The sequence below is a fragment of the Sardina pilchardus genome, chromosome 9, assembly GCF_963854185.1.
Source record: "Sardina pilchardus chromosome 9, fSarPil1.1, whole genome shotgun sequence".
Taxonomy (NCBI): Eukaryota; Metazoa; Chordata; class Actinopteri; order Clupeiformes; family Clupeidae; genus Sardina; species Sardina pilchardus.
This window is the reverse complement of record NC_085002.1, coordinates 27346825-27361884: the sequence shown is the minus strand read 5'-3', so window position 1 is coordinate 27361884 and position 15060 is coordinate 27346825. Positions and strand designations below refer to the sequence as shown.

The window sequence follows — 15060 nt, the reverse complement described above, 5'->3', positions numbered from 1 at the left end:
GTGTACAAAGCTTTATTATTACTGTACGGGGGTGGGGGGAGAGAGACACACAAGAAATGCCAAAATATCCTTCACTCTTTTTTTATTTTAGTGACACTGGAGATCTTCAAATATTTACAAAGTCACAAAAATGTATAAAAGCAAACATTACTTGTCAGAATGGCCTATATTCAGGGCTCACAGTAAATTAATTCTGTACATGCGATCGTCTAGTTGCCAAAAGTCAAAATCCTATGAAAATGGCTGACAAAACAGGGAAGTCACTAGTAAACTGAATTTTCATATTTGTATTTTATCATTTATTTAAAAAAAGAAAAAAAAAGTAAATCCACATATCAATGCAGGCTTGGAAAAGGAATATTTCTTTTAAAAAAAATGCATTTACAAACAGCTTGGGGGGGGAAGAAAAAAAAGACAGATCACCGAGTCCTCTCTGAAACGGATCCAAACCACATCAGGCTCAGACTAGTACCAGAGTGGACCGCAAGCCAAGGCCGTCTAACCATTTCAGACAGGATAAATAGCAACAAACAAAAACCAAAAAAAATCACCTTCAACTGGCTACAGTCCAGTCCGTTATCTGTTGCCCCAGGCTGGGGCGGCGTTCAGTAATGGCGGGGGTAGTGGGACATGGGCATGCCCTGCGGCATCCCCTGCCCCATGCCAGGGCTCATGCCCTGCCCCATGCCAGGCCGCGGGGCAGCCGGAGGGGCGCTGCCCGAGTTCACCAGGTGGTTGATGGACGGGCCGCTCTGGATGAGGGTGTCCAGGGCCTTCTGCACGCTGGGGTTGTCGAAGTTGATGCCCGCGCCCGTGGACAGGCCAGGGGGCCTCGGGGCGCCCTGCGGTGGCATCATGCGGCCGGTCGGGGGACCGTAGCCCGCAGGGGGCGGGTTGCCCTGCGGGCGCGGCTGAGGACGCATGCCCATGACCGACGACGACGTGGGGCTCATCTTGGCCATGCCCGCGCTGGTGTGGGAGGGCGGCAGGCTGGCCTGCTGGGAGCCCATGGGCGAGCCGTAGCCCTGGGGCTGGGGGGGCACCGCCGAGCCCACGGTGGGCGACGCCGCAGAGCTGCCCGCGCCGCTGTTGAACAGGCTGAGGATCTTGGCCTGCAGCTCCTGCTGGTGGTTGGCGGAGGGTGCGGGCGAGGGCTGGTGGGCAGGGGGCTGGTGCGAGACGGCAGGCATTGGCATGGGCTGGGCGGGGGGCATGGCCTCGTGGGTCATCGCAGGAGCGGGGTGGACCGCGTGAGAACCTGCACGGCAAACACACAGAAGCAAAGGCCAATCAGATGGGCCCCAGTCTAAATTGGATATACACCAAATTATACAATCACACCGAAAGGATGTCAATCCACACCCATCACTATAATTTGAAGATCCGTAGATGTTCGTTACAAACACCACACAGTTAGACTGTTCATGTAGGCTGGGTTAACCCTGGTCCCTGCCTGATCTGCCAGCGATTTGGATTTCGCCCTGCCGCTCAGGCTGGAAACCAGGGGGTCAGGATTTGACTGATTAGCTTCACCGATTAGCAAGGCACTTCCTCGTCGCCATTTTCCAGAAACACATCATGTCCGGTGCCGTTTTCCTCATGCTGATTGGTGGCTGTTCCACTCTCAGCTCATGCACAAGCTTAGTGTGGGTACGAGCTCTCCTTCTGTACCTTACGTCAATCAGTGACCTGGCACTTAATTGGCTAAGTAAAACGGCACCGGAAACAAGCCCCTTGAAACGCCATGTTGAAGCCTGAAAAAATCGTTCAATTTTGGCAATTTTCACTAGCCTAGCATTCCCATTGAAATGAATGGGGGCGGGACTTGTTGACTTTCTCCAGTTCTTATAATACCTCCATGCTGGAAACCTGCACATCCATCTCTCCTGCTTCCTGTCCACGTTCGCTGGGTCCAATCACAAACTGGCTTATCCACCAGGCACACCCGGATCGCATTAAAACGGACTAAAGGTTGTTGGTGTGAAAACGCCTTTAATCTCTTTAAAGCACTTGAAGTACTAGCTGAGCAAAGCACAAATCAGTTTACTTTTTTTTTTTTTTAAATCAAAGTAAGTGGCTAAAGTGACCTTTCGCCAGGAGCTTTTAAACCTCAGCTATACACTAATCCAGCGAAACACGGAAGTAACACAGCGCCGCCATTACTGCGTGGCTGGCTGCTAAGAAATTAGCCCGTTGGTTCCATAGGCGGCTGTTGCAGAGGTTAGCTGTCATTAATACACGTCTTAATACCTTATGTTGTTAATAAATTACCTTCATTGGTAAGTTTTGGCACAGTCTGACATCATTGATCCAATGTTCCCTTTCACCTGACATTTTCTTTCAAGAGTGGGATCTCTTGTTAGACATTCTCTGACAGGATGCTTTCATTGAAAAGCACAGGCAAGTGTCACTCGTCACACTCGCAGGCACGCAGTAATGGCAATATTCAAGATGGCAGCGCCCATAAAGTTCGCGCTGGATTAGTGTATAGCAGGTTCTCCACACTAAGCTCAATGTGGATTTGCAGCCAGTATGTGTAAAGTGTCGTTCAGACCAAAGATTGGCGACGAGACGAGCTGTGACGTTCTAAAACCTTACGACTGCAACTAAACATGTTGAATGCTATGCGACGGCTTGCAACTACACACAACATTTCATTCCCACCGCTGCCGCTCTCGTCTTATCGTTTCGGGTCGGGAATCTTTGGTGTGCATTGGGCACAAGTGTAGTGTGTCAAGTTAAATGGGGCTGTGGCTTACCGGCGTGGGGGTCAGCGCTGCCCCTGACCAGACGCTCCCGCTTGTCCCGAAGGTACTCGATGAGGCGATCCAGCTCCTCTGGGGTCAGGAACCTGCAACACAATGCTGGAGTATTTAGTATGCTAATCATTATAATGGTGGACAGACATAAACATGTTAGTATATATAGTGTGTGTGTGTGTGTGTGTGTGTGTGTGTGTGTGTGTGTGTGTGTGTGTGTGTGTGTGTGTGTATACTAACCTATTCTCTGAGAGCAGCGTGACCGTGGAGAGCAGAGAGACTGGGTGAGACTCCTGGTCGAGCTCCCTGAGCAGCACGTCGTCGGCCATCTTGGCGGCCTTGCGGGCGATCTCCTCGCGCTCCTTGTCGCGGTGCTCCGCCTTGTACACCACGTAGTTCTGCTCCACCAGCACCATGGCGTCCTGCATGGGCATGTTCCGGTGCTCTGTACACACACCCGCACAACGCAAACGCTTTTAAAACACAGACACACACACATCACTTCCACTTAAGTGAAGGAGATATTAAAGCCAGTCAAGAACACACAAGCACAACGCAAACGCTTTGTAATCACACACCACCAAAATATTTGTTTGCTCTAGCACAACATAATTTTTCCTTGCTTATGCCCATCTCAAGAAAAGCTTAATAAGACCATACATCTGGAGTATTTTATCTGTATTACCAATGAAAGTCAATGATCTTGTATCCGACCTCAACATGTACGTTGTGCTTCGTATGTGAGGTAATGCTATTATGCCAGGGGCTGGAGGTGTACCTTGTGGCGTGCCAAACAGGATGTTGACCGTGCACGAGCGATGCACCTGGTGCTGCTGGGTAATTATGATGGCGAAGGGGGTGTGTGCGCGGCCCACGTCCTCCAGCGCCTGCGACAGCGACACCTCGGTGTTCAGGAAGATCAGGTCCACCACCATTCCCAGGTCTCGCACCTTCCTGCCCACCGTCTCCGCATACTCCCTGTCACAGCGCACAGATGCATCAAGGAATGTTACTATTGACTATCTGACAACATGGAAAGGATACTTCTATAGGGATCGGGCACACGCCTTACATTCTAGGAATATTGCCGCCATGTTGGTAGCGCACCGAACGTAATATCCATTCATTCAGATGCAGAAGACAAGAAGCAGAAATATAGTATTAGCGATTCTTTTCCTCTTGCGATCGTGGGTTGCGCTGTTACACCCCACTACACAGCAACATACGACCAAGAAGGCAAAAACTAAGTAACAGGAACACACTAATAGATGGGAGTAAATCCATAGTAAACTAAGGAGTAAGGCTGCCAATATGGCTGTGCCTGCAAAGTTCACGTCATGATCCCGAGCCCTATTAATGGGTTTCATCAGATTCCTTTGCACAGGTGTATTAATCAAGCACCACGCAGTCTGCATTGATAATCAAGGTGCTTGATTTTATACACCTGTGGAAAGGGACCTGCTGAAACCCATGAATAGAAACGCTCATGTCTCTATTCATGGCTATCAGGTCCCTTTCCACAGGTGTATTAATCAAGCTCCATGCAGTCTGCATTCATAATCTACGTGCTTGATTTTATACACCTGTGGAAAGGGACCTTCAAGGAAACCCCATGAATACATCAACATCTAGAGGCTTAACCGGTATAGATTTAGAAATCATTTCTGTCCCAAATAAAAGTTTGGAACTAAAGAGATCTTAACATCGAGCCGGGTTGAGAATCTACAAAGTTTTCCCCTTTAAAGTGGCAGTTACAGTCTCACAGCTCAATCCTTCATCTTTCCCCTTCACTTCCACTCAGTGGAATGGCCCCAACAGAAGCTGTGCTACAGCGTCAACTACGAATCATTTATTAACCACAAACAGAGCCATTCCCTTTCAGCCATGAACAAGTGAAAGGTTTTATCTATGTATTATCTATAAAGCAATTCATTCTCTGCTTCTCTGCTGCCCTCAAGTGTAAAAGTGCTGGGTTTACTTTCTCAACAAGTTCAACTTCAAAGTATTTTAAAACAGACACTAATTCACTTTTCCTATGATAAATACTGCATGTGACCCCTCACAGGAAAACTGGGAACAGAGAGGTAGTGGGCCTTACTTCTGCAGCTTGTTAACCACGATCACCGAGCAGTCGACAGGCCGCTCAGTGTCATAGCGTCGCTGGAGCTCCTCGTAGTACTGCCTGTAGAGCTCGTTCCTTCTGCGCTCACCTTCTCGAATGCGATCCTCTGCACACACACACACACACACACACACAAAACATTAACACTCACTTCAGGAAAGACACACTTTCAATTTAGTTGTGAGTTGTGAGTAACTACAAAATGCACATGTGAATAGATAGCAAGAATATTTAACAGGAGGATTGAGTGTGAAGAGCAGGTTTCAGATAACAGCAATCCACACGATAGGAATTCTACATTTCATTTAACCCATTTGCAGTTGGCAGGCTAGTCTCATACATGAGGTGCTGATTTAGTAAGAAATAGCGTTTCTGATCACTATTATCGACCTGGTGGGAACGGATTGGTCCTAGAGAGAAAGTCATTAGTGGGATTCGACTTGATGTAGCCGTCTTAAGACTACTGCAAATGTGATTATTTCTGAGATTCTGATACATTTTCAACCATGACATACACAATTCCGGTTTGAAAACGTATCAGAATCTCAAAAATAATCACATGTGCAGTCGTCTTATCCCCCTGATAACTGTCTGAAGCTTTACTCTGAAGGCCGCTTTAAGAGCGGAAACTCACCTTCCGGCTCTCTGCGGCCGCCGTTCCACGCCTCCGCTCTGTACGGCTCTCTGCCGAACGGCTCCTTCTTGCGGTAGTACTCATCCACGCGGTAGTAGCGATCATAACCCTCCTCCCTTCAAAACCATTGTGCATCATGAGTTATTGACAATTTCAGTTAACACTCATACTTTTGTTAAGGTAAGCCATGGCCCATTTGAAAAAAAAAGCCATTTACTAGCATCCCAGGGGTTTAGAAAAAGGCTATCAGCAGTCTCCTTTGATAGAACTCACAACAGTCTGGTGTTCCATTTGGAAGTACAGATAACTGGCTGCCGCCACCACCACCACCACCAGTTGATCTAACGCACTCATACTTAACATCTTCCACCATCCATCCTCACCGCCAGGATTGGAAGGTGGTTTACATTTTGTTCGTTTACATATTATTCTCCTTAATGTAGTCTGACCATATATTTTTTAATTGTTTACTGTTGATTTAATTATTGTATTGTTTGTAAGTCACATTTGGTCAAAGGCGTCTGCCAAATCCCATAACCCCATAACATGATGACGGGGGCTTACCTAAAAGCAGGGTCCTTTTCTCGCCCCTCAGAGCCGCGGTAGCGTTCATAGGCAGGATCTCGGGAGTCGTGATCGCGTGGGGGTCCATGGTCTCGGGGGGGTGCAGGGCGCGGCTCTCGAGAGGACTCACGAGCGGGCTCCCGAGGAGGAGGATCCCTCATGTCACGGCCGTCACGGTGATCCCGTGAGTCCCGGCCGTGCACTGGGGAGCGTGACCGAGGGCGGCCTTCTCTACCATCCCCATATCCACTGTACGGGTGCCTGCATGGGACAAACATAACCATCAGAAAAACCCACAAAGTGGCAAAGTAACAGGCCACAAGAGGCTGGCCTTGAAGTAAGCAATTTTTTTTTTTTTTTTTTTTTTTTTTTAAACGAACACCATAATACCAGTAAAGACCTTGAAACAGTTGAGAATCCGCGAGTTAATTTGGTGCAACGCAAAACGATATATTGAACTACGAGAAGCTGTGAATTATATTTCTTCTTTCGAATGAACCGTGACGATGGTTGGACTAGGATGGCCAGTTGATGTTGCAGAACTCCATCAGTACCTTCGACAGTATGTGTATTCACACCGCAAATGTAAGAAGTCTTCACCATAGAAGTCCCATATGACAGCTGGAAGAAACAAGTCTCCTGAGAACACTGTTCACGACGACTTGAGTAGGCAGTAGAGAGCATTTGTTTCACGAGTCACAAGGTAGTTGTACCATGCTTGCGTTTTTTTCCCGCAACGTTTCAACGCTTCGACGACATTTGTAAGTCCACCTGGACAAGTTACTGCCGAGGGTTTTAGGGACGAACTTGGCAGAGTTCATGTATTTCCAAACACTACAGTCTGTAACTAATACATCATCGCACATTGACCACTGAAAACCTATAATTCTTAGCCACAACAATGACTTGCTTTCACACATAAAACCTTCAGAGACTAGAAGGTAAACTTTTTGATATTGAGTGTTAACCTATTTTTGAGTCATCATGGTGAGTTGAAAACGTTATCCATTCAATGCCTTGAAGGTCCAGACGCAACGTCACAGCACGTGCTGCTTGTTCCATGCCGTAGTTTTTTTGTTTTTTTTTAAAAGACGACGGATTTGAGATGAGTGAAAAAAACAGGATTTGGAACCCCCCCATGATTTACTCATATCTAAATGTTATTTGACTCTTTAAATGTACACGTCGGTGACCTTAATCAAAATATAACAAGACCACATTGTGTTTGTTGGCCTACATTAGTCCACATCCAGATTTTTAGCATGTTTTCTTAGGATTTCACGCTGCGCACATCCATAGGATATTCGACGCGAACGCGAATTCCACGCGACACGAGTCCAGACAAGAATGAGGATATCGTACGATAATGTAACAGAGACTGAGAGAAAAGGACACCCACAGAACGACCTTCCACTTTTATTTAGTAAACTTCGGATGGAAGAAAAAAAAAACAGGACAGGCCACTTGTACCACCTCTCATTTCTTGGGGGGAGGGGGGTTTTAACGAACCTCGGATCTCGCTCAACAAATCGAAGAAAGGACGAAACGATGGCCAGGAGCGAACACGAAGTTTGTTGTGGGGGGAAAAAAACAAACAGTATTACCAGATGGGAAGAAACGCTGTTATGTCTTCACATCCTCTTTGTGAGCGTTACTTTACCTTCGAGGAGGGCTCGGCCGGGTTTGAGCTTTACTGTGTCGCCGCTCCGCTGCCATATTTATATCTGAAAATAAACCAATCCACACATTCAATATGAAAACGAAAAAGAAAAAAAAAAAAGAAAAAGAAAAAACTAAAAGCGTCCAGAGAAAAGACGTTATGCAGAGATAAAACTCTCATAAATCATTTTATTTATTGAGAATTTGTACATTTAAACACATCAGTTGACACGCTGCATAACAACGTATGGAGCAGAGGCGGTGGGTATATTAAGCTCTGATGGACTAAACCCTACAAAACACACTCCTAAACAAACTGTTATATACATTTCATTACATGGTTCTGCAAGGCATCTTAATGCATTGCGCTAGTTAAGAACAATAATTTTTTTACTCAATATTTTACATAGCCTACTGTTCCTGTAATTGACTGAAGGACAGCTATGCTGCCAGAAAGGCTAAACATTTTAAATTAAAATGAACAGAAATCACATCACAGAGCGAATTAGAATTATGATTCCAAGTATGTCATTTATCGAAATCAGCCGTCTGCCCCGACCTACTGCACTGTCTTGGGAATAGGAACACAAACACATATTGCCCAGCAGGTCGACACGGCTCCTTACAATACCACCACCCACAATTACAGCTGCACAAGCTCTACTTGTGTCCAATCGGCCCAATGAAATTTGCAGTCAATTATATCCTTCCACAACCATGAAAAATGGTCAATTAAGGAGACCGACCAGCATGACTTAATAATCCAAGAACACGGTTGCTGTTGAATTTTGAAATGCATTTGACACAGGCCAACAATTTTGTGGTATTCTACTGTGGAGTTCGACCTCCACTGATATGGCACATTAACATCCATCAACCTTGATACTGCACCAATCATGGTATTGATTACTTAAAAGCCAAATAAGAGGCAACAGGTCTTCCTGTGGTGGTAGTTTAAACAACCTTATTTATTACATGGACTGGATACCAACATCAAGGGCATCAGATCCAAATTTCAAAGTAAAACAAGAATAAATTTAAATGTAAACTGATCTTTGTGCAAATGGTCACTGAAAGAATCCTCTACTACGAACATGTCAGACTACACAGATATCTGGTCACTGATGCTCCAATTTCATCCTCTTTTGAACTATGCCTATAAGGTTTTCCTTCAAATACACGCTCATGAAGTGACTGCCTGACAGTCTCGTCAAGGCACCAGTCAGGTCTTACCTAGTTTATACCCCTTATAAAATCGACCATTTTGTCCCGCCTTCGCTGCCTCCGCCTCTTCCACTCGTTCAAACTGCACAAATCCATATCCACGGAACATGGACAAGGCTGTTAAAAAAGGAAGATTTTTTTCGTTTTTTTTTGTATTATTATTTTATTATGTTTTTTTTTTTAAAAAAGAGATCTCAAAAGCAAGAATGGTTTGAATCGAGCCATGTTAAGAGCACTAAACAGTCTCAAATAATTAAGTAATAACGCATCAATTATATTTGATATTTTAATCCTAAGCAGTCATATAGTATTACGAATAGATTTAACATGGATGTTGAAAATGTTTTTTTGAATGTGAGTGAAATCAGGAAATCTTTTGAGCACATCTAGGTTTAGGCACTGCGGCATCTACATTGAGATTAACTTTTCAGCGATGGTTCCTACTAACCATTGATCTTCCCATATGGTCTGAACACTTCTTCCAAATCCTTCGTGTCCATCAGAGTTGTCGGCAAATTTCCCACAAAAATCCTCCGCTCCAGGTCACGAGGGTCATTGCTGTTGGTCGTGTGCCGCACTGGGCTAGCACTACGGCTTCTTCTGCGAGACATCGCTATTGGTCTCAGGGCTGAGAACCTGTGCTTTCTCTGATGAACTCTAACTGGGCTTCCCCTATGTGCTAATGTGCGTTTAGTGGGTTACGTTTTCCTCGCAGGTCCTGAAATCACTGGTGGATCAACAGGGAGGAAGAAGAAGAGAGACATCCGCATGGATAAACCATCTCAAACAAACACAGCAAAAATAAAATATTTGGCACAACAGGGAGATGTATGATCAGCTGAATGGACAAGCAATTCACAAAACAAAAGTAGGCATCCTGAGGGTTGACCTTGTGTTTTATTTGGATCAGAGGAATCTAAGTCCAAAAAATATATGCGATATCAGGCCTAAATCGGAGGCAAGACAAAAAAAACACCAGACACCAAATATTAATGATTGGTAACTCTCCTAAGAGTGTGCTAAAACGATTACAAGAACAAACGATAATTGATTCTTGAACACCCTGTGGGGAGCAAATTAAATCTTCATAACTGCACTGCAGTTAAAGTATTGTGATATCACTGGTCCTTCCTTGATTCTCATCCATGACCTACACATGTCCAAAAATGCTTTATAATGGTCTTATCCACTGTTGCCATTTATAAAGCCATTACCTAGAGAGTAAGCCAGTTTACCTACTGGCCAAGTTCTTGAGAAGGACCAAAAAGACTTGCTCCAGATAAATTGGTCATCAGTCTCACAAAGTTGGGTTGATATGAAATCCGATTCAAATGCCAATATTTCCAAAATTGTTGAAGGGAGGACCCAAAATTAGATCTGCATACTCACAGCAGTGATCCATATTTGTCTAAAAATAATGTTTGCTAGGGCCTACTTACACATAAGAATAAACTATGCATTTGTGATCCGTAAAGCATGATTTCAAATTTCGCCTGAACCAAACTCACAAGAGCTCAATTACTAGTGCAGATTTTTTTGTTTGCACCATTCATTTTCAATAGACTGTATCCATCATCAGATTCGCGTAAAAAAACACACACACATTTATTTCTCGGTCAGATTTGTGCTTGTGACATCCAATTTGATGAAATGCGTGGACAGACCCAGTAAATGAGGGCTGACACTCGAATTGACGGCGTTCAGTACTTGTACAGTTCAGTACAAAATCGATTTGAAGGATAGAAAAAAATGTTTTGGGACAGGTGTTGAACGCCATGCGAAATTATGTAATATGACGAGTCTCAATCGAATGAAGAAGTCGTGTAAAAATTCAATCGCCTTCTTCACAAAACAAACACGGCGAAGTGTTAGACTGCATAACTGCAACACTACAAGACACACAAGAAAATCACTTCGGGAGGAGAGAATATCTGAAACATCTCATGAAATAGGCGGCCTACCTGGAGCCGGTCATCTTTTAGCCTAAGTCATATCAAGGCATGCAGAAGTAGCAGTACAATATAATACTATGGTTTAGTTAAATCCTGAAGATTAAGTCACAATCAAGCTAATGCCAAACTTGCCAAGTACACGACCCACTAATTTGCAACTGCTATCCGTGCAATCTATAACATTCACTCATTGGGCCATCATAATGTACACAGAACCAGCAGAGAAAAGGCCACAATTATCGGCCATTTTGTGGGCGCCTTAGCTTGTTGGCTAACAACCATGCGTTTCCATGCTACAGCCATCAGTCATTTACGGTGTAGACCAAACACACATGATGATATGCAAAAAGTCCACCATCGTGACTCGTACACTGGTTTTAATCAAATAGATCAAAATATATCCATATAAGCTATTGTGCAATTCTGTGAAGTGTGTACCATTCAAAGCTCGTTAACTGGCTAGCGATTAATTGAATAATTAACGTTATAGCAAGCACGAACAAGAGCTATCGTGAACGTTAAAAAGCAGCCGTGTTAGCCTACGGACGCTGACTAGCTATCCTAAGTCAAGGTCAATACCACAAATAATCCACTACCTCATTTCTAAAGTTTGCCCGTTTCACTAAAAACTAGCTCTGATACATTCATCACAACGCTATCGGCTAACCAGCAAAACAGTAACTTAAGACAGTGTGTTGACTCGGCTAGCTAACTAGGCTATGCTAACAGTTAGCTAACCTCCATAACGTTTGCAATCTTGGTTAAGTTGTTATGGTTGCAAGCCATTGCACAAATGCTGTTTAAACATCTAAGGTTAAAGAAAACGTTTATTTCACCATGTGTCAAATCTACATCCATTAGCCAAGCGTGCCGGCAAATCATCATAATTCATTATCAGTAAACCAGGAACGTTAACACTAGCACTACCGTCATGCTAACGTTAGCGTAGTAGCTACACGCTCAACCACAGACAACAAGGAAGTTAAACAAACTCGCTTGGTCACTCCAATACAAGCGCGACACAAATACTTTTCATTTCAATATTACGGTACGTAAAACATGTCATACCTTTACCCTACGATTTTCAGCGGGTCCGGACTCGACGCTCGCCCCCACAAAATAGGTCACTGCCTCACGAGATGGATGCTCAACAACGTTACCGTCCCTTGACTGCACGGACTTGCTAAAATGCTTGTAAGGTGTCGTAGCATTTTGTAGTTACGTCATTACTGCCTCCTGGCGCACGGGATGACAAAATTAATTGCAAAGAAGTCTCTGTGCAGTGTGGACATTTGAAAAGTTTTATCTGATCAAATCTGTAATAGAGCTGTATTAAGGTTATGGTTATATGATTTACTACAAGCAGACATTCATTAATTCATACGAATTCTTGTGTGAAATCACGTATTCTAGACACGTATTCTAGGCTACAACATCTGGATTCACAAACTAATTTCACCTGGAGTGCTGCTTGGGTGTAGACAAAGTATTCCTTTGGTGCTCATCAGTTTAGAGATCCAACACGATTTCAAATTTGGTAATAATAAGTCGAGGCTATCTTCATTGTTATATTATCTGCGACAGGTACATTTTGATTTGAAGACAAGATTGCGTTTGGTTTGCACAATACCTGAGTAATATATTAACCAAGTTTGCAGACTATAATAGATCTAACTACAGTCATTTTGCAAAGATTTTACAGCGCATCAGAGGATTCTACGCTCTGCTTTTCATCAGCCTGTTGCTAGGCAACAGTACACAAACCAGCTCGGGGAGATGCAGCCGATTTCATAGCAGCTAGATCGTTGAGGCCGACAATTTTGAAGGGTGAGTTATTTGAAGTCTATGTCAACACATGAATAACTTTAATATAAGCGTGTAGTCTATACGTGTAGGCTTCACATGCTGGCCATGTGATGTCTGACCTCAAGAACAATTAGTTGTAGGCATCACACCAATGCACTGCTGTCTGTCAGGACGTTATCAATGACACGCATTCATTCTGCTCTTTTCTTTGTCTTGTGTCTGTAATGATATACGTATGTTAGTAGGCTATTTTGATCACCTTGTAGATAAAAAAAAAAGTGAGCAATATTATCATGGACAGGTAGTGTGGCACTATCAGCATCCCAACTGGTAAGGCAACCATGCCGAAGAAAGGAGGAAAGGGTAAGCAGGCCGCAATGACTGAGGAGGAGAGGCTGGCCTACATGCAACAGAAAGCTCAGGCGGAGGAAGAGATGGCCAAACGGAAGGAGGACATGCTCACTCTGTTTCTGAAGGTAGGCTATGCTCGTATCGTCGTATGTCTCCGAAGTAGCCATTCTCCATTGGTAGGAAGATGGCCTGTGCATCGCTCTTGACTTGTTGTTTTAACCATTTCTAGGAGAAACTACAGAAGGAGGAGAAGAACAGCGCAGTGAACCTGCACAAGCTGACACAGCAGTGGCGAGCGGTGCTGAGACAGACCCGTGCCACAGAGCTGAGAAGGGATATCTCCATCCTCAGCCAAACCTTTGAGAGGGTGCTGGACCGCAAGGACAGTGTCATTAAGGTGCAGCAGGCAGGGGATTCTGGAAGAGTCGTATTTAGAAAGCACTTCAAACAGAAAGGTTATTAGGAACCTACCAGTACTGTGAGAGAATAAGAAGAACCTCCTTTGTGTTCTAGATGGCGACATTTATGTTGCCTAAGTAGTCCTGTCTGAAGTTAAAGTTAATGTAAAAGTAAGATAAAGTAAATGTGTGGCAGTGAAATTGGGACTATCATTGTAACAATGGCATAAGAGTTTAATCGTGTAGTGCTTTTCAAAACCCAACAAAATACAATGGTAAAGGCTCTTCCTCCATGTCATTCCATGGCAACAAAGTATAAACAAAGAATTCTCTCTTTTTCTTTCTCTCTCCCTGTGTGTGTCTCTATCTTTCTCTCTGCGTGTATGTCTCTCTCTCTCTCTCTCTCTCTTTCTTGGTCTGTCTGTCTCTCTCTCTTGGTCTGTCTGTCTGTCTCTCTCTCTCTCTCTCTCTCGGTCTGTCTCTTTCTCTCTCTCTCTTTCTCTCTATCTCTCTATCTGTCTCTCTCTCTCTCTCTCTCTCTCTCTCTAGAGTCTGGTGTGTGATGTGAACGAGGCGGAGCAGCAGTCGGCTCAGGCTCTGCGGGCGCACCTGAACTGCGCTGACCGGCTGCTGGAGTTGCAGAAGGGCCGGCTGGCCATCCTCGAGCTCAAGTGGACCTCCAGCCTTGAGGAGCTCATGTTGGAGTACAACACAGTCAGGTGCACCAAGACAAGAAACTGCATACAACTTTGTCGTATTACGATGACTTTGGTGTGCTTGTCCTAAGCCTTTTGCATATATGTGTGTGTGTGTGTGTGTGTGTGTGTGTGTGTGTGTATGTGTCTGTGCGTGCGTGTGTGCGTGTGTGTGTGTGTGCATGTGCATGTGCATGTGCATTCGTATGTGTGTTTTCATGTGTGTGTGTGTGTGTGTGTGTGTGTTTTCATGTGTGTGTGTGTTCATGTGTGTGTTTCCATGTGTGTGTGTGTGTGTGTGTTCATGTGTGTGTTTCCATGTGTGTGTGTGTGTGTGTGTTCATGTGTGTGTGGGTGTGTGCAGGGAGCACCTTGGGAGTCAGCACCAGCAGGACACAGCATATCTGGCAGATGTGACCTTTGCCATGGAGCAGCACTACGCTGAGCTGGACAATGAGGCCAAACAGGACTACCAGAGTATGCGGGATGACATCAAAAACAGGGTAATACTCCTTGACACACACACTCACACACACACACACACACACACACACACACACACACACACACGCACAAATTAAAACGCACATCAAAAACGGCAAAGGTACCTTCAACACTCACTGACACGCACACACACACACACACACACACACACACACACACACACACACACACACGCACACTTAGCCTAACAGACAGAGATACCTTATACCTATGCGTTGTGTGTATTTAAATTTTGTGCATGTGTATGTGTGTGTTTGTGTGTGTGTGTGTGTGTGTGTGCGTGTGTGTCCATGCGTGCGTGCGTGCGTGCGTGTGTGCCCCCCGCAGAACATCGAGGAGAAGCACGCTCTGCGGGTGCAGCTGGAGGGCACGGTGGAGGAGCTGTGGGGCCA

The 15060-nt window shown here is 44.8% G+C and overlaps 2 protein-coding genes across 7 annotated transcripts in view; one reads left to right on the top strand and one right to left on the bottom strand.

Annotated features, from left to right (window-relative positions):
- Positions 1 to 65: 65 nt before the first annotated feature.
- Positions 66 to 12143, bottom strand: ncoa5 (nuclear receptor coactivator 5). Of its 5 annotated transcripts, none has more exons than XM_062544511.1 (11): positions 11983 to 12143; positions 9411 to 9689; positions 8972 to 9079; positions 7740 to 7803; positions 6080 to 6340; positions 5516 to 5631; positions 4858 to 4987; positions 3538 to 3737; positions 3000 to 3204; positions 2760 to 2851; positions 66 to 1258 (listed from the first exon to the last, which is right to left on the bottom strand). In XM_062544511.1, the coding sequence occupies exons 2-11, from the start codon at positions 9571 to 9573 to the stop codon at positions 606 to 608; spliced, it is 1992 nt and encodes a 663-aa protein (XP_062400495.1). In that variant the 5' UTR covers positions 9574 to 9689; positions 11983 to 12143; the 3' UTR covers positions 66 to 605. The 5 variants fall into 5 exon arrangements, with proteins under 5 accessions (XP_062400495.1, XP_062400496.1, XP_062400497.1 ...); XM_062544512.1 differs by lacking the exon at positions 11983 to 12143 and adding an exon at positions 10924 to 11948; XM_062544513.1 differs by lacking the exons at positions 8972 to 9079; positions 9411 to 9689 and having other exon boundaries at positions 11983 to 12109.
- Positions 12144 to 12629: 486 nt separating this feature from the next.
- Positions 12630 to 15060, top strand: part of LOC134092289 (dynein regulatory complex subunit 2-like) — an 8319-nt gene continuing 5888 nt past the window's right edge. Inside the window, exons 1-6 of one of the 2 annotated variants that reach the window (XM_062545093.1) lie at positions 12630 to 12741; positions 13022 to 13196; positions 13301 to 13468; positions 14019 to 14188; positions 14529 to 14667; positions 14996 to 15060. The exon at positions 14996 to 15060 is cut by the window's right edge and continues 133 nt beyond it. In XM_062545093.1, the coding sequence (XP_062401077.1) occupies positions 13062 to 13196; positions 13301 to 13468; positions 14019 to 14188; positions 14529 to 14667; positions 14996 to 15060 (677 nt within the window). In that variant the 5' untranslated portion in view covers positions 12630 to 12741; positions 13022 to 13061. The remainder of the gene's footprint in view (positions 12742 to 13021; positions 13197 to 13300; positions 13469 to 14018; positions 14189 to 14528; positions 14668 to 14995) is intronic. The other variant, XM_062545094.1, reaches the window with a different exon arrangement.

What these genes read in the sequence shown, in the direction of transcription:
- ncoa5 (XM_062544511.1), bottom strand. Translation starts at nt 9,573, where the DNA reads ATGTCTCGCAGAAGAAGCCGTAGTGCTAGCCCAGTGCGGCACACGACC. An exon ending in CGGCCGCAGAGAGCCGGAAG is followed by an intron (nt 4,988 to 5,515) that starts GTGAGTTTCCGC and finishes GTGTGTGTGCAG; the next exon opens with AGGATCGCATTCGAGAAGGT. An exon ending in CCTGTTTGGCACGCCACAAG is followed by an intron (nt 3,205 to 3,537) that starts GTACACCTCCAG and finishes GTGTGTGTACAG; the next exon opens with AGCACCGGAACATGCCCATG.